Source organism: Haemaphysalis longicornis, unplaced genomic scaffold, assembly GCF_048455015.1.
Source record: "Haemaphysalis longicornis isolate Haplotype H1 unplaced genomic scaffold, Haemaphysalis longicornis Haplotype H1 scaffold_1, whole genome shotgun sequence".
Lineage (NCBI taxonomy): Eukaryota > Metazoa > Arthropoda > Arachnida > Ixodida > Ixodidae > Haemaphysalis > Haemaphysalis longicornis.
In genome coordinates, this window is record NW_027526203.1 from 352,469,873 (window position 1) to 352,493,083 (window position 23,211).

Below are 23,211 nucleotides of genomic sequence, written 5' to 3' on the forward strand. Positions count from 1 at the left end.
GTGTGTGTGTGTGTGTGTGTGTGCGCGTGCGTGCGTGCGTGCGTGCGTGCGCGCGCGCTGCAACGGTTGCCCAGTGTCCCCTGCGCACGTTTGCCAAGCCAAGCATACCGACTTGTGGAGATTGTTCAAGATTGCGGCGACTGCCCGGCAGTTAAAAAAAAACCATGAAAATGATGAGCGCTCGTGTGTGCAGGCCTCACGGCGACCACCTAGTGTCCGCGGCGCGCGGGTGTCAAGCCAAGCATACCCACTTAGAAAGATTGGCCAAGAGCAGCCAAAAAAAAAAAAAAAAAAAACATTGTTTGCCGCAACACTTGCTCAGAACGTGAAAGACTTCAGTGTTCGCCGTAATCGTGGCAACACTTGCTCGGAACGAGAAAGACACATCATAGTGTACGCCCCTCTAAGGTGATGTCCAATTTTCACTTCCAAAAAAATGAAGGAAGCTCAGACAGATAGCAACAATTTTGGAGTAAAGGTCGTTGCGGCAGCAGCAAAGAAGCAAATCGGCTGCAATCGTGGGCTTAAACCTTCGTGATGGTCATGAAGGTTGCGTACAGCTTCACTACCATCTAGTCTTACGTGTTAGTGTGAGCTTCCTTTATTATTTTTTTTATCTTTTAGTATCAAATTTTTAGCTGTTCACCCTAATTCTACTTCATGTTTATTTCAAGCATTCGTAAAAACAAAGTTGGCAGCTTTTCATGGGCACGTGGTAGAAGCGAGTGCTTCTTCTAGCATAGGAAATACCAGTGCTTGCATGCAAAAGCTGCATGTTTGTAACGTGCAGTATTGTGGGCTGTCACATCAGTGCATGGTGGCCATTTGGGTGATTTGCATGGTGTTCTGGTGAGCTGGCAAGAGCAGGGCTGGAAGCATGCTTCATGGCACGAGTGGAAACAAAAAACACGTGTCACTCTGTCCCACTCATAGAGTTTCTTAAAAAGGATAGTATGTATAAGGGAATCTAGTGCTGCACCAATAGATTTTGCACCATGCCAGCAGTTCGACTCATTGACGCAAGAGGTTTTGTGAAGCTGTCTCCCTCCCTTTCCCCTCTCCCACTTTCCCTTTCTCTTTCTTTTCTGTTCTCATGTCAAATGAGCTGTAATATGTGAATCATCCTGATCTCCCAGTCTTGTAATACCAAGAAGATGCATGCCAACTGCTTGGTATTCACCATGCATTAAAGCATATGTGGAATTGCAAAACGCATTTCTGCGCGATTTCTCGGACTGCCTGGCGATAAGACAAAACATATCGACTCTTGCTGCTGCCAGCTTGAGCAGCTGGTGACAGCAGTGCCTTAATTTTGTGCAAGCAAGAACAGCATTCAAAGCATTCCAAAAAATAATTCTCTACTGACATTAAAACCAAGAAATCAAGACTTTGGTGGATAAATTAGTAACTCCTAATGGCTGAATGTATCGAACATGAAGCACTTACTTTTTTCTTCTTTCCAATCGTGCTATTTCGTATCAAGAAATAGTTCCTTACATAGGGCATCAGGAGTAAATGATGCTAGTTTTTTTTTTTTTTTGGCAATGACTGCTTATACTTGCAGGGGTGAGACAGCTGCGCATATTGCGCCTTTTTGATACAATTCCATTTTCCTGCGCCAAGCTGCTCCAAAAGCACGAAAATGGCGAAAATTGCGCCAAACTGCTCCAGAAGAGCCTCAACGGCACGGATTTTGATGCTCATGTCAGTTTCGGCGGGGACGAAAGCCTCCCGCATCCCATTCACCGCTTTTATCGTGGGTCAATCGCAAACACAGAAATGACACAAATAGAAAGACTGAAACGAAGCAAGCGATAGCTTCTAAAACTCGATTCGCCTTCCGTCCGGGTTCGCTGAAACGGCCTCGATTAGGCCATTAGGCATCGCTGTGGCAACAAACATGGCCGCCACCTGATCTGGCTGCTACCAACATGCTCAGTGCGCATCGCTGATAGTTTCCTTGGTTTATTTTGCGCTATCAGCTGGGTTCCAGTCTATTCATTCTATCTGTTGTGGCTCTGAAAAGGGACGTTAACGTGGGGATATGGTTTGAGATTGGTGCCAGATTACGGGGAGTTGCGCGGCTCGAAAAAAAGTTCATTGAAATGTGGGGCCTACGACTTCGGTGTGGTTTGTCCTTGAGTGCGAAACGCGGTGCGCGCGGCTATAATCGGGTCGTGAAGTGAATTTTTTGGCTCGTTGTGGTGTTATAAAATGCTGAGGTGCTGCTGTGCTTCGAAGCGCGATCGCGAGCCTCGGGGATGGAATGGTCGATACGAAATTTGCGGGCTGTGCTGCGGCGCCGCGACCTGTTCAGGCTGCGCCCAATAGCAGCAGGACTACAAGGTTGCCATGGAACGCGACTATAACACTTGATGTATGCAAAGTGAAATTTAATGCCAAAATCTAGGTGGCTAAACAGTAACGCTACTCAAATGACCATAGGGTGAACCTGCGCCCCAGGGAGTTGGGCTATGCGACCGTTAGCTCGAAGTTGCTCAACTGTTGCCGTGACTACAGTCGTTCGTACAATGCAGCCTGGGATTACAAAAATAATAATTTTAGCATTAAAACGGCAAAAAAATGCCACAATTGCGGAGCCCTTAAATTTGATGAGTTTTAGCAGTCCGTCTGTTCCGTCGTGTACCGGGACTCGTCTGGGCACTTGGGCATTCGTAGCGGTAGGGGGATTAGTTCCGCGGGCTTGCCTTCGCCTTGTACGCACCTCCTCGCCCTTCCGCGTGCACAGGCGCAGACCGGGCTTGGTCAACCCGGTAGCAAAGTAACCAACAGAACAGACGGACTGCTAAAACTCTCTAATGTTAACGGCAGTTTTGTTGTCAGTGTTGCGTGCAGCCGCAATACAATATCACCAGTTAGGAAAAAGGTAGTGCAGTTAGTACTTCATGATACTCCTAAAAACTCTTTCAGGTAAGGCTGTTTCAGTGTTCTGTGTATTCAAAACTGATTGAAATGTGCACTTGACCCTGCAAATTGCTGAAATAATGATTTTTTAAGCTCACAAGTCGATGTATTAAATGTCCCTAACTGCTCCAAATCAAGATTCTCCTGCTCCAAAATCGAAATTTTGCTGCTCCGAAAACTGCTCCCAAATCTGTTTGGGCTGTCTCACCCCTGTACTTGCCAATTGGTTTCCAGCCATGCCAGTGCTGGTCTGCACATTACCTGTCATTCTCTTGTCGGCACACGATTTTTTTTTTTTTTTTTTCTCCCACACTAGCCCCGGATTTCCCTCTATGTAGGCCTGCAAGAAACTTCAGGCACCTTCAGCTCTCATTTCTGCTCTTACTTGGCGTGCAATATTGAAGGTCGGAACATCAGTGTCAAATCCAGGGCACGAAACGATTTTCTGTCTTGAGAAATGCTTTGAGACATTAATACAAGGTTAAAAGTGTGGCACAATTACAGTGCAGTGCAGTACTTGCTATCGGAGACGCAGGTTCAGCACAGATACGTTTGTACAACCCACATGTCAGGAGCCTCACCTGTGGACATAGTGTTTGCTTGTTTGTTTTCGCATGTCACTGTTGCGTTGCTCACTTCCAGTTTGGCTGTTTGTGTCATGCAGAATGTTATGAAGCTGCATGATGCAAGGAGTGAGGTGGGGCAGAGCATTCTGGAGAGGGGAAGTTTCTGAGTGTCTAGGGCATCTTTCGTTGCTGAAGAAGGCTACAGAAGGGTCTACCTTTTAGTTTTTAGTGACCGGCGAGTTGTCGTTGAGTGTCCCTTAAGAATACCTGGAACTGTAGGCTGTTAATTTTCAGTGCGATGTACGTGCTACCCTGTGACGAAGAAGTTGCTGCGGATTCATCCGAGTCTAGTCCAAAAGAATCAGCTGCAGCCTCCTCAAAAAGCCAAGAGGCAACTGCCATGAAGGCACTGCAACTGGCGAGACCTGCTGTTTCTACAGGAAAGCAGATGACCACCGGAGCGAATTCTGTGAGTCCCTGACATCTCTACCCAGCTTTGTTCATTGGGATAGTATGACCTTCGATTTTGTGTGTCAAGGTTTCAGCGCATGTTAGAAATCCCCAGGTGGTCGGGAGTTGTTCCGGAACCCTCTACTACGGCCAGCCCCACAGCCCAGGTGTAGCTTCAGCACGCTAAGCCCTACAATTAATCCATCAGTGACCTTTGTTATTGTTTTATTCAGTGTGTCGAACCGAAAAAAATACCGGTTCGGTTACGGTTCTGGTTCAGGCAAAATCGTTTCGTTCCGGTTCGACAAAATCACGTACCGAACTGGTTCGATAAGTTGAATTATCACTGAAATTAGAAAAAAAAAACATTTAGTAGTTTAAAACGACAGTCAAATCAAAATACAAACAAAAATTCAAAATGCTGCTGTTCCCCAAGGGCAGTGGCGCAATTGCAAAGCAAACCTGAGATATTAGAAAAACAGATCAAGTGGCGACGATTTACCACCTACTTTCTCGCCCAGACTTTATATTGTTAGCGACTATTCACAAAGCCACCGCCAAGAGATATGATGGTGGGGTATATTTTCTGCCCTTTCCTTTTTTGTTGAAATCGCAATCGTTGCTATAAAATCGCCCATCACGCTAACCTTGAAGCCTTAAATTTAGGCCTGCGTACTGGCGCGTGCAAATACCAACACTTAATACCAATGGGGCACATTTTTTATATTTGTAACAAAACAGAAAAATCCTACAACAGGCACATAAATACTACCAATGAATTAGATTATTTGGTCACCCTGAATAATTTGTTAGCTGTCACCTTATCGAATGTGTTAGCCACACTTTTGTTAAAAGTAAGCTTTAGTTAACGCTCAGTCACTGCATCATTGCTGTGACCACTGCAATTCCTTTTGCGATAGCTATACCAGATGTGCGCATTACAATCAGTATGTCATCGTACCGCCTGACCCCTGGCCATCGTTCCGTGTGCTACATTGCGGAATCTTATAACACATTGAATTGTGCAGAATGAGGTTACAGGCTGTGCATTTTTGTGGGTTTTTCTGGCTGAACTTAAAAGCGCTCATTTTCTGGCCTCTAAGGATTTCGTCACAAAATGGGTAACAGTTGCTGCATTGAAACCACCAGGCAAGCTGCGAGCCAGCTCTTGGGCGTCTTGTTTGTTAACAGTGGCTGAAGCTGTGACACACTGAGTGATGAAACATGAAACTTTTTCAGCCTTGCATGAGAGTCTTGTACACAGATGTTGTAAAGTGTCACGTTGTATAGCAGGAGAGGGATGAAACGTCCCCTTACTCATTAGTCACTGCCTCAGCCTTTGTGCTAGCTAGCATTGACAGCCGTGGTAGCTTTCTTCTGGGCAATGCCAGAGTCTTGTTATTTGTGTCGTCTGTTCCAAATGGATGTCTCTGAGATTAGGCTAAGCTGGTTTGCTCAATGCAGCTTTTGCGCCTTCAATTTGCGAGCAAAGCTTGCAGTACCCGAACTTTACTATTTGATTTACTCATGATGCTGGTTGGTGCAGGCCAAGTTCGCAGCTGTCTCTGTGGGGCTTTGCGGCACCCTCAGTTCCACAACCGGAGGCAGTTTCTGTTTGTCGCCGCCTTAATTGCTACATAAGAACGTGTTTTGACATGAATAGGCTTACTGTGATGTTGCCACTCGCTTGTGGGTGCAAGTTCAATATGTAGCTGATCTGCTACTGGGCTCATCTCCTTGCACCGCAGACTTCAGCCGAGGCGATTGAAGGGCCAGCATTGGTTGGGGAGAAGCCATTGGCAAATGGAGCCTCTGATTTGCTAAGCAGCTGTGTGATGCTGGAAGGCATCCCCATGTTTTCTGGCGACACGGACTCTCCGTCCGGCCGGGGTTCTCCCAGTCCGGTGGTCGATGACGACGACGCTGGGCACAAGGATGTTGCCCCTCCGGCCAGCCCAGGGATGCAGGTGGCCCTGCAGGACAAGCCTTCTGGCCCCACAAGGTGAGGCGAGCTTTTCTGCCCGTCTCCTGGTTGGGGTCAGAGTGGTAGAGTCGCAAGCCTGGCACTGGCGGGGCAGCCACTCACTCACTTTGGGCAGAACGAAAAGGTGAAGCACGAGAGAGAGCGCAGGATGCGCGCTGACTGAAAACTTGCATTGCCTGCGCTTTTTCGTGCCGTTCCCTGTGAACTGCTTCCTAGTCTGAGGTTCTGAGAGTCTGCTGTATAATTTGCGATTTGATTGCCCTAAGCCTTCGGTGAAGAGTGTTGTGCATGTAGGCGGCGCGTTTTGTTGAACCTGAACGTTGTGAATGCAGGGTGTTTGCAGACCACGTAGAATCTATCGATTCCGACCTGGACTGGCTGCAGGACCAGCTGATGAGTGGAGGGCTCAACCTGGACACTTCCACACTCATGGGGGTATGTCCTGACTGGACAGGGCTTCTCTCGGGAACGTCAAAGGTAGATAGGCTGGAAAGCAGCCACATTCTCGGCAGAGACTTTGTGTTTGTGCGTCCAGCTGAGCGTCCTTGTACGTTTTGGTAGCCTGTACACAGAACTCACGAACGGCATGCACCGATATAGTTCCATGGAAGCGGATGCTACTGTAGCTTTGTCGAGCTAAACCAATAAAAGAACGAAAAGAATACAGCAGGTTACTGCAGCCTGGGCATATTTTACTTGCCGTGTCAGGCACAAGCATATGGGTGGTATTCATTGAAAAGTTTAGCTGTCAATTGCTTCGCTTGGCAACACTGAAATGGCCATGGACATGGCGCGGCTTGTGCCACTGTGGCTGCACGCCAAGAAAAAAAAAAATAACACCGGCGTGCGTCGTCTGCTCCGTTTCAACCCAATTCTCAACGGTGGTGTCAACAGAGTTGTTATTAATCGCACTCGCATTGGAGTCGAGGCATTACTTTGCGTTCGGCAAGCTAGAGCTTGGAATGTCCAACCCATATCATGCGCTTAACACGGACAAGTACCGCCATCCCGCGGAGCCCGACGTAACCATGGACGGCGTATTCACATGGTTTCCTGCATACGTGCCTCGCTATTGAATACAGGCTATATGTAAAAATGTGCATTTTGATGTGTTTTAAGTAAAGAAAGAAAAGGCATTATACAAACGTGTCCTTGGTGCTAAGTTGAAAGAGGAAATACAGTAAAACCTCGTTACAAGAGACACTGTTACAAGAGACATTTGGTTATAAGAGACATTTGAATGAAAGCGGTTTGGTTGGTTTTCCTATGTTCGCCATGTTAGCAACATTGCATACAAGAGACCTTGGTTACAAGAAACACGTTTTTTAGTTCCCTTGAGTGTCTCTTATAACGAGGTTTTACTGTACATAAACAAGATTTAGATAATGGAGATGTTGGGCACTCTGGGTGTAAAGCCTTACTGCTGGTTTGGGTTAATGTTTGCGCTGTCGCACAGTAATATTTTGATCACACATTTCTGGTGTTGGCCTCTGTTTTCCCAATTTCATGGTAGTAAAGTGGTGCTAAAAAGGTGCATGCTTGCTATGTTTTATCGGTGTTCCTTATTGCAGCATAGACAGGTGTCAAGACGTTTTTTGCCTTTGTTTTTAATTAAAAGGCATACATATTTAATGTGCATGCTATGACTGTTGCTGCTTTTCCAGTGCACATGTTGAGTTGCAAGCCGAATGGAATGGCAAGTATAGTCAACATTCAATGTTGAATGAGTAGCGACACACAATTTTCATGTTCTCTTTTTATTGCTTTGATCAATGCCTACTGGCTTAGCAATCATGAAACTGTTCTTTAGATTCTTCAGTGCGCATTAAAGGGCTGGTGAAGAGCTTTTCAAAAAAATTTTGTTGGGGGCATTACATTATGGTTTTCTTTTTTGCTGAATTCGAAAAACGTGTTTACTTTATGTGTAAATACACCCAAACCATCTTTTTTTGTCAAAACAAACGACCCCTGCCCGCGGGCGCGGTGAGAGCCCTGGCTGCCTTTCGCGATTGGCTGGCAGCAGATGACGTCATATTCGGAAGTGCCGGCGCTGCGGTGACCGCTCGGCCTGAAGATCTCATTCTGTTCCCGTTCAGATACGGGCCAGACGGTCCTCTGGTGAATGGAGGGCTCACACAATCTTTCCTTAGAATAGGAGAGCCTGATGGAAATATAAACGCAACAGGTTCGCTCGCGGCGAGCTTTAGAAAGGGGTTCTCCCCCGACGACTCATGGCCGACTTGTTTCTCGGGTGCAGGGAAGTTGCACAGATATGGTTCACTTTCACTACCAGCGCTAGTCACATTTCCTGGCACAATCTTTTAACTCGCCATCATCCCCATCTTCGAATGTGGAACTTTGTTTTTACAGTTGGAAAGGCGGCAACAAGCTCTGTGCAGCGGCCTGCGATGCGCACAGGTAGTGCGGCCGCCGCCGGTCGCTGCGTAGCGCAGAGGTGCTGGTGCCGGGTCGCTGCTCGGCCAGTCAGCGGAACGTGGCATTGCTGCACATATGCATGTTTTAGAATAGGGGAGCCGAACGTTGGTCGCCCCCCAAAAGGTAGAGGAACCCAAGCGCAGCACGCTGGTCCCCGACGAGCTTTAGAACGCCTTCCCCAACAGCTCCAGCCGGCTCAGGTTGCACGGAGTCGCCGCTTATGTTGGGAACTTTAGGCTTAGCACTAAGGGAGATAGTTGGTCGCTGCTATCTCTACAATTGCAAACGACTATCCTTAACACAGTTTTTCACCACACTATCATCCCCTTTCTCGCATGTGGAACCTTATTCCTACGTTGATAGTCATTCTAGCGATCGGCGCTGTGGTCATTCTTGCATGCAGGTAACGCCATCCATCGGCCTCTCGCCGCAACTCGTGCTCGGGCAGGTTCGTTTGCGGCCGTCGACGAGTCTCTGCGACCGGTCGGCGCTCCACATCGCGATACAAATTCGATCACCTCTTTCGAAATCACCTTGGATGACAATCCCTAACACAATTTTTCACCACACTATCATCCTCTCTTGCACGTTTACCTTGCTTTTCGCGGCGGCCTTGATTCTGGACGGCAGCGAAGAGCGGTCGCTGCCGCGGCATGTGTGGTGCGAGCCATTTCGTGCGCCGTACGGGCATGCGCGCCGGGGTCGTGCATGCCCGTACGGCGCACAAACGGCGAGTGAACGGAGAGCTTCTGCGCGCAGAAAACGCTTCATGTTTTCAGCTTGCTTGATTTCTTCTTAAAATCTAGCTATTCAGCTAAGCTGTCGTCACAGCCAACAACGTTGATCGGGAAAACGAGCAAGAAGTTCGGGAAGCCCAGAGCGCTGTGGTCCCAAAATTTTTCTAATTCCCTTATAATAATGGATCAGGAACTTGGGGTACCTCCGTATTTGTTTGAGCCCGTCGCTTCGTGTATGAAGCACAGAGCACCCGACGACACGGCCGGCCCCGCGACTACTCGTGAAGGCAATGTAGTAGCCACGGGTGCTCGGGTAGGAAATCTCTAATATATGAGTCTCATTAGGGAATCACACAGTAGCATTACGATTAAAAATCGACGCGGAAGCAACTCTAGACAATGGCGATTAATAAAGTGCAGATTACACGCCTGCTTAACTCGGAACGTCCCCAGAAAACTGGGGCACAGAGAAGCGGCGGCGCACGTCGCTGGCCGTCTTCCGAATATGACGCTACTTCCGGTCGCTGCCTCTCGGTTTCTCGCTCTTCTGGCGATGCGGCAGGGAGCAGTGGGCGGGGCTTAGGGTCAACTTTAAAACACGAATACCGCTGTCCCCAAGCTAAGAATGATGAAAAAAACTTTACAGGCATAAACTGACCAATGTAATAATTGTAAAAAGCAGAGTTTTTTCCGGTTTTAAAAGCGCTTCAGTAGCCCTTTAAATAATTAGGTAAAACACATTCAAAATTGTCAGTTTTGGCTTTTATTGCTTCAGTCCCACGGGGCGTGTACAATGCTACCTCGGATTTGCACTGACGTCGGAGCACTGCGCACCTGTTGTTTGCACCACCTTGCCGTCAAGGTCCTCCCGGCATGTGTCCCTGTGGCAGTTTCGGCCTCGGCAAGCAAATTCTCGCACTCCATCAGCAGAGCCAGATGTTGATAACAAGCTCTGACGTAGAGCAAGTGAATCCCAATGAATTGGAGGGGCTAAATCTGCTGGGGGGGAGGGGGGGGGGGGGGGGGGTTGAGTGAGTGATTTGCAGCTAAGCAAGTTGCAGCATGTCTCGTAGCCCAGGTGTAGCTGCAGTGCGTGAAAACCCAACTTTAGTGATTTGAGCAGTATAATTTGGCATTTGCACACCCGTATGTAAAGGTTTTCCTGAAACTGGTGTGTGTTTAAAAGTGTCATATGTTGCCTTCTCAATTTATTTTTCAGTTGTTTTCACCTGAAGATCACTTGACATCTTGCTTGGGAGTAAGTTCTTTCTGGCTTTCATTTATCCTTGATAGCACCGTAACCACTGTGAACTGCATTCAGATTTTTGTTTTATATATATCAAGCGCTTCAAAATTTTGCTGTTGTCCAACTAAGCTTGAGCAAGCATTCTACATGAATGGAAAGATGGAAGCGAATATAGCCCTAGGTCTTTTCTAAATATATCGCCTATTGTGTTCTGAAGAAATGCACTTGCAATGTGTGGGATTTAGTTAAAGCCGATGATATCTTGAGCACTTTACTTTTCCGTTAATTTTTATTTGGTACTCCTGTCACACTTGTGGAACCTCAATAACAATTAGGTAGGTTGCTGCAATGGTGTGGTACTAGCAGTCATATTGTATCACTTAACCCTTTGAGGGTCGAATTTTTTCGCCAAATGCATTCCCCCAGGGTCGATTTTTTTTTTTATTGCCGATTTAAATTCTACGGACAAATCTACATCGAGAAAAAAGTAATCAATTTTTTTTTTGCGTGACCATGACAAAAAAATCATTTGTGTTGTTACATACATGTGGTTTATTCATGAGTAACACAAGAAAAATTCTAAATAAAAACGAGGGAGTAACAAGCCGGCACCTTTTGAATGAATCAAAATCAGACAGACAACAGTTTCGCGAGCGCAAAAAGCGGGAAGCGCCCGGAGGACGATACCGAAACCAGTTGCTGCGCGCCCACCTGCGCGCACAGCCGGATGCAGGAGCGATAGACGGCGCACCGCTCATAAAATACAAAAAAAAAACGAGAAAATAGCCTCATCAGTTTCGCAGGCGACCTTGGTCTGTGGCAGGCGCAAGAAGTGAGAAGCGCCTGGTGGGCGATACCCAGTGCGCCCCCTCGTTAGCAGATGCGCAAGCGATAGCCGGCGCGCTGCTGAAATAAGTCGTAAAAAAATTCAAAAGAAGAGCCATCGGTGGAAGAAAAAAATTTGACGTATTTCCTAAGTGTGGCAGCACATGCCAAACAAGAGAAGTTGGCGAAAAAGGTGTGCTTTTTAAAGATACAAGCGATGCCGTACATGTACAGTGCGCGTCAGGCTTGTCTAGGGCAAGCGATCGCACGGCTTGGGAGCGTGCCGGCGACATCTGCTGATAGCGGCTGGGTTAGAGATAGCTTGCCATTGCGCGTGCGCCGATCTCGGACAGGGTCGGGCCGGTCTTGGTTTCGCATGCGCCGCTCGAATTTGCAGACGCCACCGTCCTCGAGGGGCGATTGTCTTCCACAGTGGCAGCCGAGAGCGTTGACAGCCCAGATAGACGCGTCGTTCGACGCGGTGCAATAACCCATCAGGCGGTTACGCAATGCTTGAAAACGACCTCCGATAATCTTCTGAATCTCATGTTTAGCAAACAAAAAGCACGCAACAAGAACGCACTGCAGCGCTTTCCGTCAAAACTTTTGTGCGATTAACTAACGGCTGCACTGATAATGCATGGCGTCAAATTACGCGCTTACCCCGTGTCACCGCCTACGACTGGCACTTCAAAATAAAAGCGCCCCTTGTGGGGTGTGGCGTCTCTAAGTTTGAGAGGCCGATGCTATAAGACAACCGACCCGAGCCTGTCCGAGATCCACGCACGCGCAATGGCAAGCTATCTCCAACCCAGCCACTATCAGCAGATGTCGCCAGCATGCTCGGAAGCCGCGCGCTTGCTTGCCCTAGACAAGCCTGACGCGCACTGTACGTCTTGACCATTTTGAAAGTGTTTGCTGATGCCGTACATGTATGGCCGTGACCCTCAAAGGGTTAAACAGTCTGTGTGCGAAAATGCAAGTTCCAAGCAAAGCGTGCTAATTTTGACAAAACGTTAGGTTTCAATACCAAGAGAACAGCTTCGAGCATGTTCAATTATTTAAGACTTGAGTCTGCAATAAAATTTGGGCCCATACTGTTTCAGGATCTGGCAACTGAGAGCAGAAGTTCATCTGATGCTGTGGGTAAGTGATTCCTCATTAATTGCACGTTCTTGCCTGATTTTTCCTTTCCTTCCATGGCATCTTTTCCGGGTCAGTTCTTCCCTTGACCTCTTAAAGGGACCCTAAATAGGTTGCGATTTCAAGAGCGCTATCGCTAGATAATCGTTATTTTCTTTCCTTGTTTGCATGTGAAGTCAACATAGCTTTCACATAGCGTTTTTACCTCTATTGTAGCCTCTGTGACGCAGCTAGCACTGAAGACAACAGTGGTGCTATCGCGTGAAAACTTAACTATAGATGTATGCATTGGTATTAATAATTTCCCTCAAAAATTCAATTTGTTGAATGCTACGACAGTAAGGTACATTCTTAATGCCGTGAACAAGCTTTTATTCTGAATTCAGACCTGTTTGCATGATTACTAGAAGTGCATAGGAAACGTCGTGCGAGAAAGGCGATATGGCGCACGTGCATCGCGGCGCACGTTTACCGCAACATATCATACTTTGATTATCCTTGGCATGGCTCGCCAGGTCTCTTTTAAGATTAAATCTAATGTCACAGGCGTTAATTACGACTACTGGCGCTCAATCGTAACCGGTTGCGAAGTCAGGCGATGCTCTAATGCGCAGCTGCTACGCTGTGCGCGCCGCAGCTTTTGACGCCTCGACCGTTTCTTTCCCAAGGCTAACAAGCCTACTGTCAAACATAGCAATAACTAAGCACGTAAACATCGCTTATTAGACTAAAAGTTCACTTCACGAACCACTATCACAAGCATGTACACTGCGTTTCACTCTCCGGGATTAAGTCACGCACGCGCATTATTAAGTGTTCGATGACCTCTGCCTTTCGAGCCATGCAACTTCCAGTGATCAGCCTTGCAATATCTGGCATTCCCATCGTGGTAATGTCCGTGTTGAATACCTTAGCAGATAAAATGACTGAACAGAAACTTTGCTGAGCAAAGCAGCGAAAATGAACTCGGAACGCGCACTATGCAGTTCAAGCGGCCTCTGTCCACAGCGACAACCTATCAGGAGGGTCGTTTTAGGGTGCCCCTACTGGCGGGCCAATAGTGCTTCAGCATCTATTTCTAGCTTCCTTGATATTTTGTCACTGCGGCTGGAAAAAAATACTTTTTTATGCCACTTTGGTACTGTAATTGGGTTGTCTGAACCGCCTTTGGTTCTAAATAATGTTTCTCTCTCTCTCTCTCTCTCTCTCTATATATATATATATATATATATATATATATATATATATATATATATATATATATATATATATATAGCAAAAAAAGAAACACGTCGAAAAAGGAAAAGGTTTAACGTTTCGGTCGAGGGACCGGCCTTCGTCAGAAACGAAGGCCGGTCCCTCGGCTGAAACGTTAAACCTTTTCCTTTTTCGACGTGTCTCTTTCTTTTTTTTTTCTTTTTTTTTTTTTTTTTGCTATGACTTGCCAGTGTCCAAGAAATATTTTCCTGCGGCGATATATATATATATATATATATATATATATATATATATATATATATATATATATATACACACACACACACACACACACACACACACACACACACACACACACACACACACACACACACACACACACACACACACACACACACACACACACAGTCTAATCCCGCTACAACGAAGTCCGCTTCAACGAAATATTTTCAATTCCCTGTGAGCTACCAGCCATTATACCAGCCATATCAGGTATAATCAAAGTTCGATATGTCGCGGTAAGCGTGCGAGCATGCGCTGCGATGCGCGCGAGCCATATCGCCTTTCTTGCGCAACGTTTCCCGTGCACTTGTAATTTTCATGCAAACAGGTTTGAGTTAGTAATATAGAAATAAAAATATGCTCTCTGCGATAAAAATGGACGTTACTGTGGCAGCATTTAACAGTGATTTTTTTAGGGAAATTATTGATACCATTGCTCAGGGCATACTGGCTGTGCTGCGAGAAATATTGGATGCCTTGAATGTCAAAAGTAGTAAAAAAATTGCTCTTGCATTGAAGTTGGGAGTTATGCAGAATACTCTACCAAGCTTCAAAGTAGCTCATTTTCATCCTTGTGGTATGCAAAATTTTGGCAATGAACACCTGCACGTATGAGTACTAAGTTGCTGTGCCAGGCAAGTTAAATCATAAAAAAAAGCCAAAAATGTTCAAATTTAAGTAAAAAAAAAATGCTTAACTTGTTGCCATGGTGACAACACTGCAAAAGGAGATTGTCCAGTGCAATACAGCCAAGCAGCTAACCTACTTTGCATTGAAAGCCCATTGAAACCCATCTCCCCCTCCGTTTGGTTTGCAAGGGGGGGGTATGTACTCTTCACGGAGGAGCTGAAAATGATGTTTTCTGGAAAGAGAAAGGCTGTAAAAGGCACTCCAATTTCAAGACAAGGCCTTCCAGAAGCCCCATGTTCAAAAGGACATGAAAGGCTACAACCGTGACAACTTTTGATATGTGAAACCTTTTTTGCAACTTCGGAAGCCGTTTTCTCAAAACAGTTTTCTCAAAGCAGCCGAAACGTTAAACCTTTTCCTTTTTCAACGTGTCTGTCTCTTTTTTTTTTTTTTTTTTGCTACGACTTGCCAGTGTCCAAGAAATATTTTCCTGCGATATATATATATATATATATATATATATATATATATATATATATATATATATATATATATATATATATATATATACATATACATACATACAGTCTAATCCCGCTACAACGAAGTCCGCTTCAACGAAATATTTTCAATTCCCTGTGAGCTAGCCATAGAAGTCAATGCAACAAAGTCTTCGCCACAAAGAACCATTTGTCTGGCTTGCTTTCGCTTCAACGAAATTTTTGGTGATTTGGGCTGGGTTTGAACAATTATTTTACAATAAAATAAGCAGAGTGCCAGCTATCTGTAACTTTTTATACATTCAGGACGCTTAGTTTCACCGAAAACATGCGCGTTGTGCCCACACTATGGTGGCCACCATACCCACACTGCCACCCAAAACAAAAACAAACTCGTAGGTGGACGCCATTGTTTGATGGTGATAACGATGTGGCGGGCCGTCTTTACATGAGGCGCAAGCCAGGTTTGCCAAGCCGGAGTTATAGCCAATCTGTATCCAGTCGAAATCGCACGAATGTGCTCTGCTGCTGGCACAGCGCCGCCATGTATGTGTTGTGAGCAGCTGTCCTTGCAGTTTTCCTTCTACAATTCTTCAAAGTCACAAGCAAAAATAATGTTTTCGTGTTTAGTCTTGAACCCGCGTCATCCTATCTTAGTCGCGAGCGCGCGGTCGCTTTAAATGCAAGTGCGCACGGCTTGCCTGCATAGGTCAGTTGCTGCCATGCCTAGTCAGCGGATAAGATAACAGCGCCGATCCTGCCACAAGGGAGAGGGGGGCTTCCAATTGCCTAGCAGCTATCTGCAAGTAATCACCTCGGTGGAAATGCCTTGTTGTACAATACGCATTGCGCCTGCATTTCTTCACCTCTCCCCTCCTCCTCGGTATTGCGCTCTTTGCGTGCAGGTAACAAAACAGATAACCATTGGTATGTTTGTTATCGGAATAAACACGAGGTTGCTGCACTTCACTCCTTTTTCTAAACATTGTATTATGCTGCCAATGATGCGGAAATATCGGGGCCTGTTTTTCTTGCCCTTTCGTGCTGTGTTGGGGAAGATTTTGCTTCAACGAAATTTTTTGCACGTCCCATCAATTTTGTTGTAGCGGGATTCAACTGATTCGAACGAGCCCCTCATTTCCTTACTATATTATTCTGCAAAAGCCTAGCGAGGGTCTCGGTTCTGGCAGCCTTGATGCCTAGGTAGCATAAGAGGGCTTCCCGCCAGTTACCCGCTCATGACAGGCTGTAGACATTGGAGTCACGCCCCGGGGCTTGAAAAGAAGGTCCCCTTCTCCCCGTGTAGTCAGAGTGCCGCTGGCTACCACCCTCAAGTGTCAGATACACTCCTAGTAAATATAAATAGCCCAGAAAGTGAAGGAGAACACAGTCGCCCAGATAGCCGAATTGGTAAGGCATTCGACATGTAATCGAAAGGCGTGGGTTCGGTCCCCACTCTGGGCGCGTGTTTTTCTTTCCTTCTTCTGTATATTTAAAAAAAAAAATGTTCACTTCATCAACCGTAGTAAAAAAGAAAAGAGCCTAACCACACCCCTATGCCTCCTTTGGCGTCGTAGACTGCTGACCTGTCTTTCTATATATATATATATATATATATATATATATATATATATATATATATATATATATATATATATATATATATATATATATATATATATATATATATATATATAATTTCGAAAAAAGCCGAATAGCACTGGCAATGACGACTGCAACCTTGATATGTATCTTTACCGAGTCCCTCGTCCTGTATCTTTCTGTTCTGCTACATGCATTACGAGGCACTGGCTCCAGCAAGTTCGGATATGCCAATTGCTAACCCCGACCTCCGACCACAGTCTACGTGGCGGCCGCTGGGAAAGAAGACGTTCTACGTCTCCCGCGGTAGTCGAGGGGCGGCGCTAGTTGACCGGCCTCAGAGCTCTTGTAAATATAAACCCCCGCTTTAAAGGCCGCTGCGGGATAGCGTAATGGCGAACGCACCGCACCGGTTATGCGGAGATGTGGGTTCGAGTCCCGCTCCCGGAAAAACGGCGGATTTTTTCTCGACTTATATTTTCGCTTATTTATCAATGTATTAAAGAAACGTGACAAGCACACGTCATTCGGCCCTATTAAATATTTCGAAAAAAGCCGAATAGCACTGGCAATGATGACTGCAACCTTGATATGTATCTTTACCGAGTCCCTCGTCCCATATCTTTCTGTTCTGCTATATATATATATAATTGAAATGTAACATTAAGGGATTAAGGGACAAGAAAAAGAGTGGAGTGGGTCAGGGAACAAACGCGTGTTAAGGATATATTAGTAGAAATTAAGAAGAAATGGACGTGGGCAGGGCATGTAATGCGAGGGCGAGATAACCTTTGGTCATTAAGGGTAACAGAGTGGATCCCTAAAGAAGGCAAGCGTGGCAGGGGACGGCAGAAAGTTAGCTGAGCAGATGAGATCAAGAAGTTGGCGGGGATAAATTGGTCGCAGTTAGCGCAGGACCGGGGTAATTGGAGATTAATGGGAAAGGCCTTTGCCCTGCAGTGGGCGTAGATAGGTTGGTGATGATATATTGAAATGAGGTTTAAATTGACAAAGGCTGCTGTGCAGGCGAAAGATAAGGAGGGCACAGTCCGAGCACAGTCGATGCTGGGAGAAGCAGGCAGTGCGAGGGAACCCCGTGATGGTGGTGCGGCTTCCACATGGAAAAAGAGGTGGCACTGATCCTTCTGAGAGAGGGGCGGTAAGCTGAAGGAACATTGAGCAGGCACAGTTGTACATAGTGTGAGATAGCTATCTCTGTACCCCAAGCAGTCCTTGTAGTTTGTAGTGTCAAAAAATAACGAAGTTCACCACTCCTCAAACAGAAAGTCAAACCAGTGCCAACCATTTGCACCGAAGTGGCTAGCACAGTTCAAAATATGCAAGGCTGCATAACACGCCCTACTAGTGCGCTGACTGAGATTCTTCCCCAGGCTTCGCTTTCTTGTTGTCGGTGAGGTAAGGAACCGTGTTGGTCCCTTTTATGCAGGCAACGAGCTGGTGCAGTACACGCCAAGCCTCCTCGACCTGGGCATTGAAGAGGACCCCTCTTTCCAGCCTGTGAATGAGCTCCTGCTGTCTGATGATGAGCTCCCAACCAGTTCATCCGCAGCCAATGGGGATTCGGCTGACAAAGCCGGCTCGGAGAGAAGCCTCAGTGTGCGCTCGCCATCTCCCTGCCGGCTCTACGCCGAAAGCGTGAAACCAGTGGTGCAGACTATGCCCCGGCTAGTGGCGAAGAAAGGAACTTCGTGCAGCAAGAAGCGGCGGGGAACTAGCAGAAAATGAAATGAACTGTGTGGTCAGAAGGAAGAAAATCGGCCGTATACACGCCTTGTTTTTGTGAAACTTGAGCTGCCCCAGCTCCTGGTTTTTCACAGTTCGGTCAGTATCCTTGAGAGTAGTGAAGACTGCCCCAAATTTTGAAATATGTGGCACTCTCGACAGCTGCGACCGCTTGTTTTGAGCACTTCTATACACGCAGTACAGTAACTTGTAATCTTAACAGTACAAGGTGTCCTCAATGTTGCTCCAGTGTATTTATTAACTGAATTTAAAGAAAAACGAGATTGTACTTCACTTTTTATTTTAACTGTACAAGAGGAGGTGGTCTGTTTCGCGGCGTCTTTGCGGCATTTTTGGCTGTTAGTATGTCAAACAAATTGCAGGAACAGCACTTTGAGTAGCCTTAGCTACAAGAGCGAAGTTGAAACAATTATTTTCATTGCCGTGTGCGTAACAGCTTTTTTATTTTTGTCTCTATAGCTGTTTTCTGTTTTGTGTTCTTGTGTACACTGTAGCTGGAGACTGCACCACAGCAGTTCATAGACGTGGCAAATAAAGTTTTTTTTTTTTTTTCCCTCCCTGCTAACCATGTTGTCTGGGTACATTTCTCCACAATCTGCACATGTATACATTCTCTAGATAGCAGTACAGACTTTCGGCTGGATTTTAATCACATGCAACCAAACCAAGTCTTCGGTTACAGTACTTTTCTTGTTTATTAATTTCAGTACCTACATTCACCCGTCTGCATTACATAAGGGGGGCGGGGAGAATAGTTACAAGGCATAAAGAATTGCCTTGTTTGAATCAGTTTCAAATGCTGCACTCAGATATTCATTTTTCTAGCACACACATACAAGTTCACATGAACAGGCTACTGAAGAAGCTCAATGAAAAAAAAAACCCTTTAGTACATTGTTGAATGTGGTATTATTCATTTATTTATATTGTAATCTTTTATACAGTTGAAACTCGATTTTACGAAACCCGATTTTACAAAATTCTCGATGTAATGAACAAATTCGGATTCCCCCGCAGTTGCCCATAGGCTTAATGCTTTTACGAACTGGGAATAACGAAGCAAACTTCCCCGCCAAACCCGATTTAACGAAGCATTCAGGGAAAAAAAATGCATAGAAAAGTTTTTTTTCCAAATTTATGGCGTCTAGAATGTTTGGCAGTGTGCTGTTAGCTCATGTTGCGGGCTCCACAAACCTGCAACTTAAGCAGGAAAAGGCATCGCCCAGTTGTTGGGAAGAGCTTCGTCAGCGTGCCGAGGTGGCCGCGGACCAGAACTTTGACGACTTCGTTTTTGTCGTTTGGTGCTGCTTTAATGTTTCATCAAAGTAGTTGCAATGACATACTGTTACTATAGTAATGCATTATCATCACAATAATGACATAATAGCAAGAATATATGTAAAAGGCGAAACAGCCCGTCACAGCAAGCACGGACGAGCGACATGATTTCACAATGAAAACAAACACAGACTACAAAGCGTTGTAGCTGCAACGGCAAAGGATAGGGTGGCGGCACCTGATGAAGGAAATGATAGCGGACACACCAGCTACACATCATTCCGGGTGTAGAAATGCCGCTAGGTTGTGACAATTCCTTGTGCTAGGGCGCCTCATTTCCCCTCCTGTGTTCTTGCTACGTGTGTGGTATGTCATCAAGGCTTCACCATATGGCCATTGCAAAGTTTGCTGCGGTGCAGCTGGGCTGAATTGCAGGCCAATTTTTTCCCCCGACTTGTGGACAATAGTAAAATCATACTCCTTGAGTGGCGAACGCAATGACTGAGGCAGCCAGGTAAATTTTGCAGCGACAAAAACCAGCAAAGCTTGTGGTGGCCAGTCGCAACAGGGACCTTATGGCTGTACATGTCGGGCCAAAATTTTTTAAATGGGCCAAACAGAGCTGACGACGCACCTTTTTTTTCTTCCTCGGTTATTGCAAGTCTTTTTTTTTTAGCACGAAAGTGTTTTATGCCCGGGTACACCGGGATCTCAGTGATGTCATATCCGTCACTGAAGTGACTTCGCCAGAAAAAGTGCCATTGACGCGGCGGCGCCCAGTTTCAAACCCACGAACTCTCTCGCCTCTCGCCACTACGGGAGGTACGTGGCGTTCTGCCCACTGCGCTATGAACAGAGACGTGAGCAGCTCTACGAACACGCCTTTGTACTTCCCTATGACTCATTCAGATGGTGCTGCCGTCTAAGAGAGGTGAAGCGAAGTTGATTGATTGATTGTATGATTTAACGTGCCGATGCAACGCAGGCGATGAGGTGCGCCGTAGCGGAGGGCTCTGGATTAATTTTGACCACCTAGGGATCTTTAACGTGCGCCGAAATCTCGTACACACTGGTGTTTTTGCTTTTTGCCTCCATCAGAAAAGCGGCCGCCACGGCCAGGAATCAAACCCGCATCCTCGTGCTCAGGTGAAGCGAAGTAGTGCATCATGATGCTAATGAGCACCGACAGTTGGCACCTCGATGCCAGCGCCTTTGTGTACGGGGGACGCGCGTGAATTGAGGCACCCTCCGCTGTCGCATTGTTCCCGTGACCGTTATGTGTTTCAAGCTGCTGTTTCTGTGCATGCGATTTTTTGTGTCGTCCCAGAATAAACCGGTTATTTTTTTTTGTTTCTTGCATGTCGGCGTCACTTCGTTTGGCGGGGTCAGGCTCACGAACTTTTCGCACATGAAGGAGGTTCCTTTAACATTCAACTTGCTCCTGTGAAGGTCCCTTTCACTTTCGTGTTTTACAGATTCCTATGAAAGAGGGATCAACCACAATTTTTTCTTTCTCTCTCCAGTAGGGGTTGAAGTTCGGCTTGCCAGGGCAACAGCTTGCTCTGATGAAGACATGTGCTGTAGTAGGACTGCTTCAATTCCATGACCAGACTATATAACGTAGTTTGAGGTTTGGAATGGCGTATTGCAGTCTTCAGATCAGATTGTAAATGGGGTCCCAGGTGCTTGTGAAGTAATGATGATATACTGCTGCGAAACTACAGATAAACTGATAAGCTATTCCAGGAAATTTCTTTGACAAAGAGGTAAGGAAAAACTGAGTACAGCATTTTTTTTCTTGTTGGAATCTGGATGACTTCCATGCTTGCTGACAAAGTACCCCAAAACTTGATTGATTTGTTTGTGAAGTGCGATTTTTTTGTGTTGAGGTAAAGGCCAGCCCTTTAAATTTTAGCGAGATGTTTAAACCTAAACCTTATCAATTGCACACATTTGTTGCACACAGGTTGCCTTACTCAGACGAATAGCATTTTATACAACCTTGCCTGCAGGCTCGGGGCCTGGTCTTGTCCAGGCATTGACAATTCGTGTGATGGGATTTTTCAGGGCTAATGCATTACATAATAAAAGGAAATTCCTGTGACATGTCTTTGTCAACATGGCCACAAACAGCTAAAATGTCTAACGCAAGACTCATTATATGGTGGGGTGCTTAATTCACTCATCAAGGTCCTTGTTGGCATCTTCCACAGTGCCAATGTGCGACACAGTTGAGTGGTAAACTGGGACCAGTCAATTAACAGGTACTTAAGGCAAATTAACTTTTTAGCTTGTAAGGATGGAGACATTCACACGAAACCCTTTCGGTTGGCTTTCCCACACAGCTACTGTTACACAACCCTCCTTGTGCACATGCAACGAGGGTTTTCCTGTACCAAAGGGTGTTCTACCTTGCGAGGAAAGTGTTGCCTGAACCAGTTCCTGCACTGCACTGCTACCGTTAGAAAATGTACATTACACCCACTTACAAAAAATACGAGTTCACTGGCACTTGCGCACATCTTTGATGCCAGTTGTAAATTTTAGCCGTACCCAATTACCCTAGCCGGTTGTCGGGATCATACATCAAATTTTATCTGGTTAGTTAGCAACATAAGAGAAATAACTTTAAATGCCTACGCTTCTAACAGAACCAGGTGTAACAAGCTTTCATCTCGTGGTGCAAGCACTCTTTTGGTAACAAACAACTCAATGTTAGTTTCTCTCCAGAAGAATGCCTAGCAGTGGTGCTGCACGTGCCACCGCTGCTGTCGCAAATTCACAACAGGCATGTAGCAAATTATAGGAGACTTTTGAGACTTGGGTTATCATTCCTTGTCCACAATATTATGCAACATTCAAAAGACCATATAATTTCACAGTAACTTGTGGAAGATCAGTATTTGTCGTTTTCATAAAGAATGACAACAAAGAGAGAGAAACAAAAAAACAGGATGCACATGCCTCTCCTCCCTTTGCTTTTTTTAAAGAAAACACCAAAATTTGGACAGCTTCATGGGTATGATTGTGTGTGCAGTGCACACACAGCCCTGCACAGTTGGGGTGCAAAAACACCATGCAGGTGGGTTTCGTCTGTAGTCGGTTCTTGCCGCCGTACGTAAGGAAAATTTAAGTGGGAGGGATGTGGGGATCGGGAAATTCACAGCAACCCCTTTTGACTAGCTTTCCCTTACAGCCGCAGCTATGCATGGGAGTGCACCCGCATCCAGCAAGCTCACTTTTGCTAGGGTGGCGGTTTTGCCCCTTTTCCTCATTAACTGGCATGGTAACCCGTGCCTGAACTGTGACTATAGCGCCACCAAGTCTCGCGGGGAGTCAGAGGAGTCGGGTGGACTCTGACTTGGGGACGCACGATGAAAGACTTGCCAGGAGCTCCAGCCTGTCCTGCAGTGACCTGGGCGCAATAGCGTCGCTGCACATGCGGTACCCCATTGCTCCGCTATTCCATTAGCGAGTCAAATCATCTCGACCTCTAGAGTGTTGTTCTATATATACGTTTTCATGATTGCAAGATCAACAAGTGCTGCTTGCTGCTGCCTCCTGCGTCCGTCTCCGTAAAGAACTGACCCACCACGGCCAGCACTTGCACGGCATTTTTGCTGGG

At 46.1% G+C, this 23,211-nt stretch overlaps 1 protein-coding gene across 2 annotated transcripts in view; it reads left to right on the plus strand.

The window, feature by feature from the left end:
- The window catches only part of LOC144154876 (uncharacterized), a 48,303-nt gene extending 29,430 nt beyond the window's left edge, over nt 1–18,873 (plus strand). Inside the window, exons 6-11 of one of the 2 annotated variants that reach the window (XM_077685957.1) lie at nt 3,786–3,960; nt 5,690–5,943; nt 6,258–6,402; nt 10,318–10,356; nt 12,276–12,315; nt 17,992–18,873. In XM_077685957.1, the coding sequence (XP_077542083.1) occupies nt 3,786–3,960; nt 5,690–5,943; nt 6,258–6,402; nt 10,318–10,356; nt 12,276–12,315; nt 17,992–18,290 (952 nt within the window). In that variant the 3' untranslated portion in view covers nt 18,291–18,873. The remainder of the gene's footprint in view (nt 1–3,785; nt 3,961–5,689; nt 5,944–6,257; nt 6,403–10,317; nt 10,357–12,275; nt 12,316–17,991) is intronic. The other variant, XM_077685958.1, reaches the window with a different exon arrangement.
- Nucleotides 18,874–23,211: the final 4,338 nt, after the last annotated feature.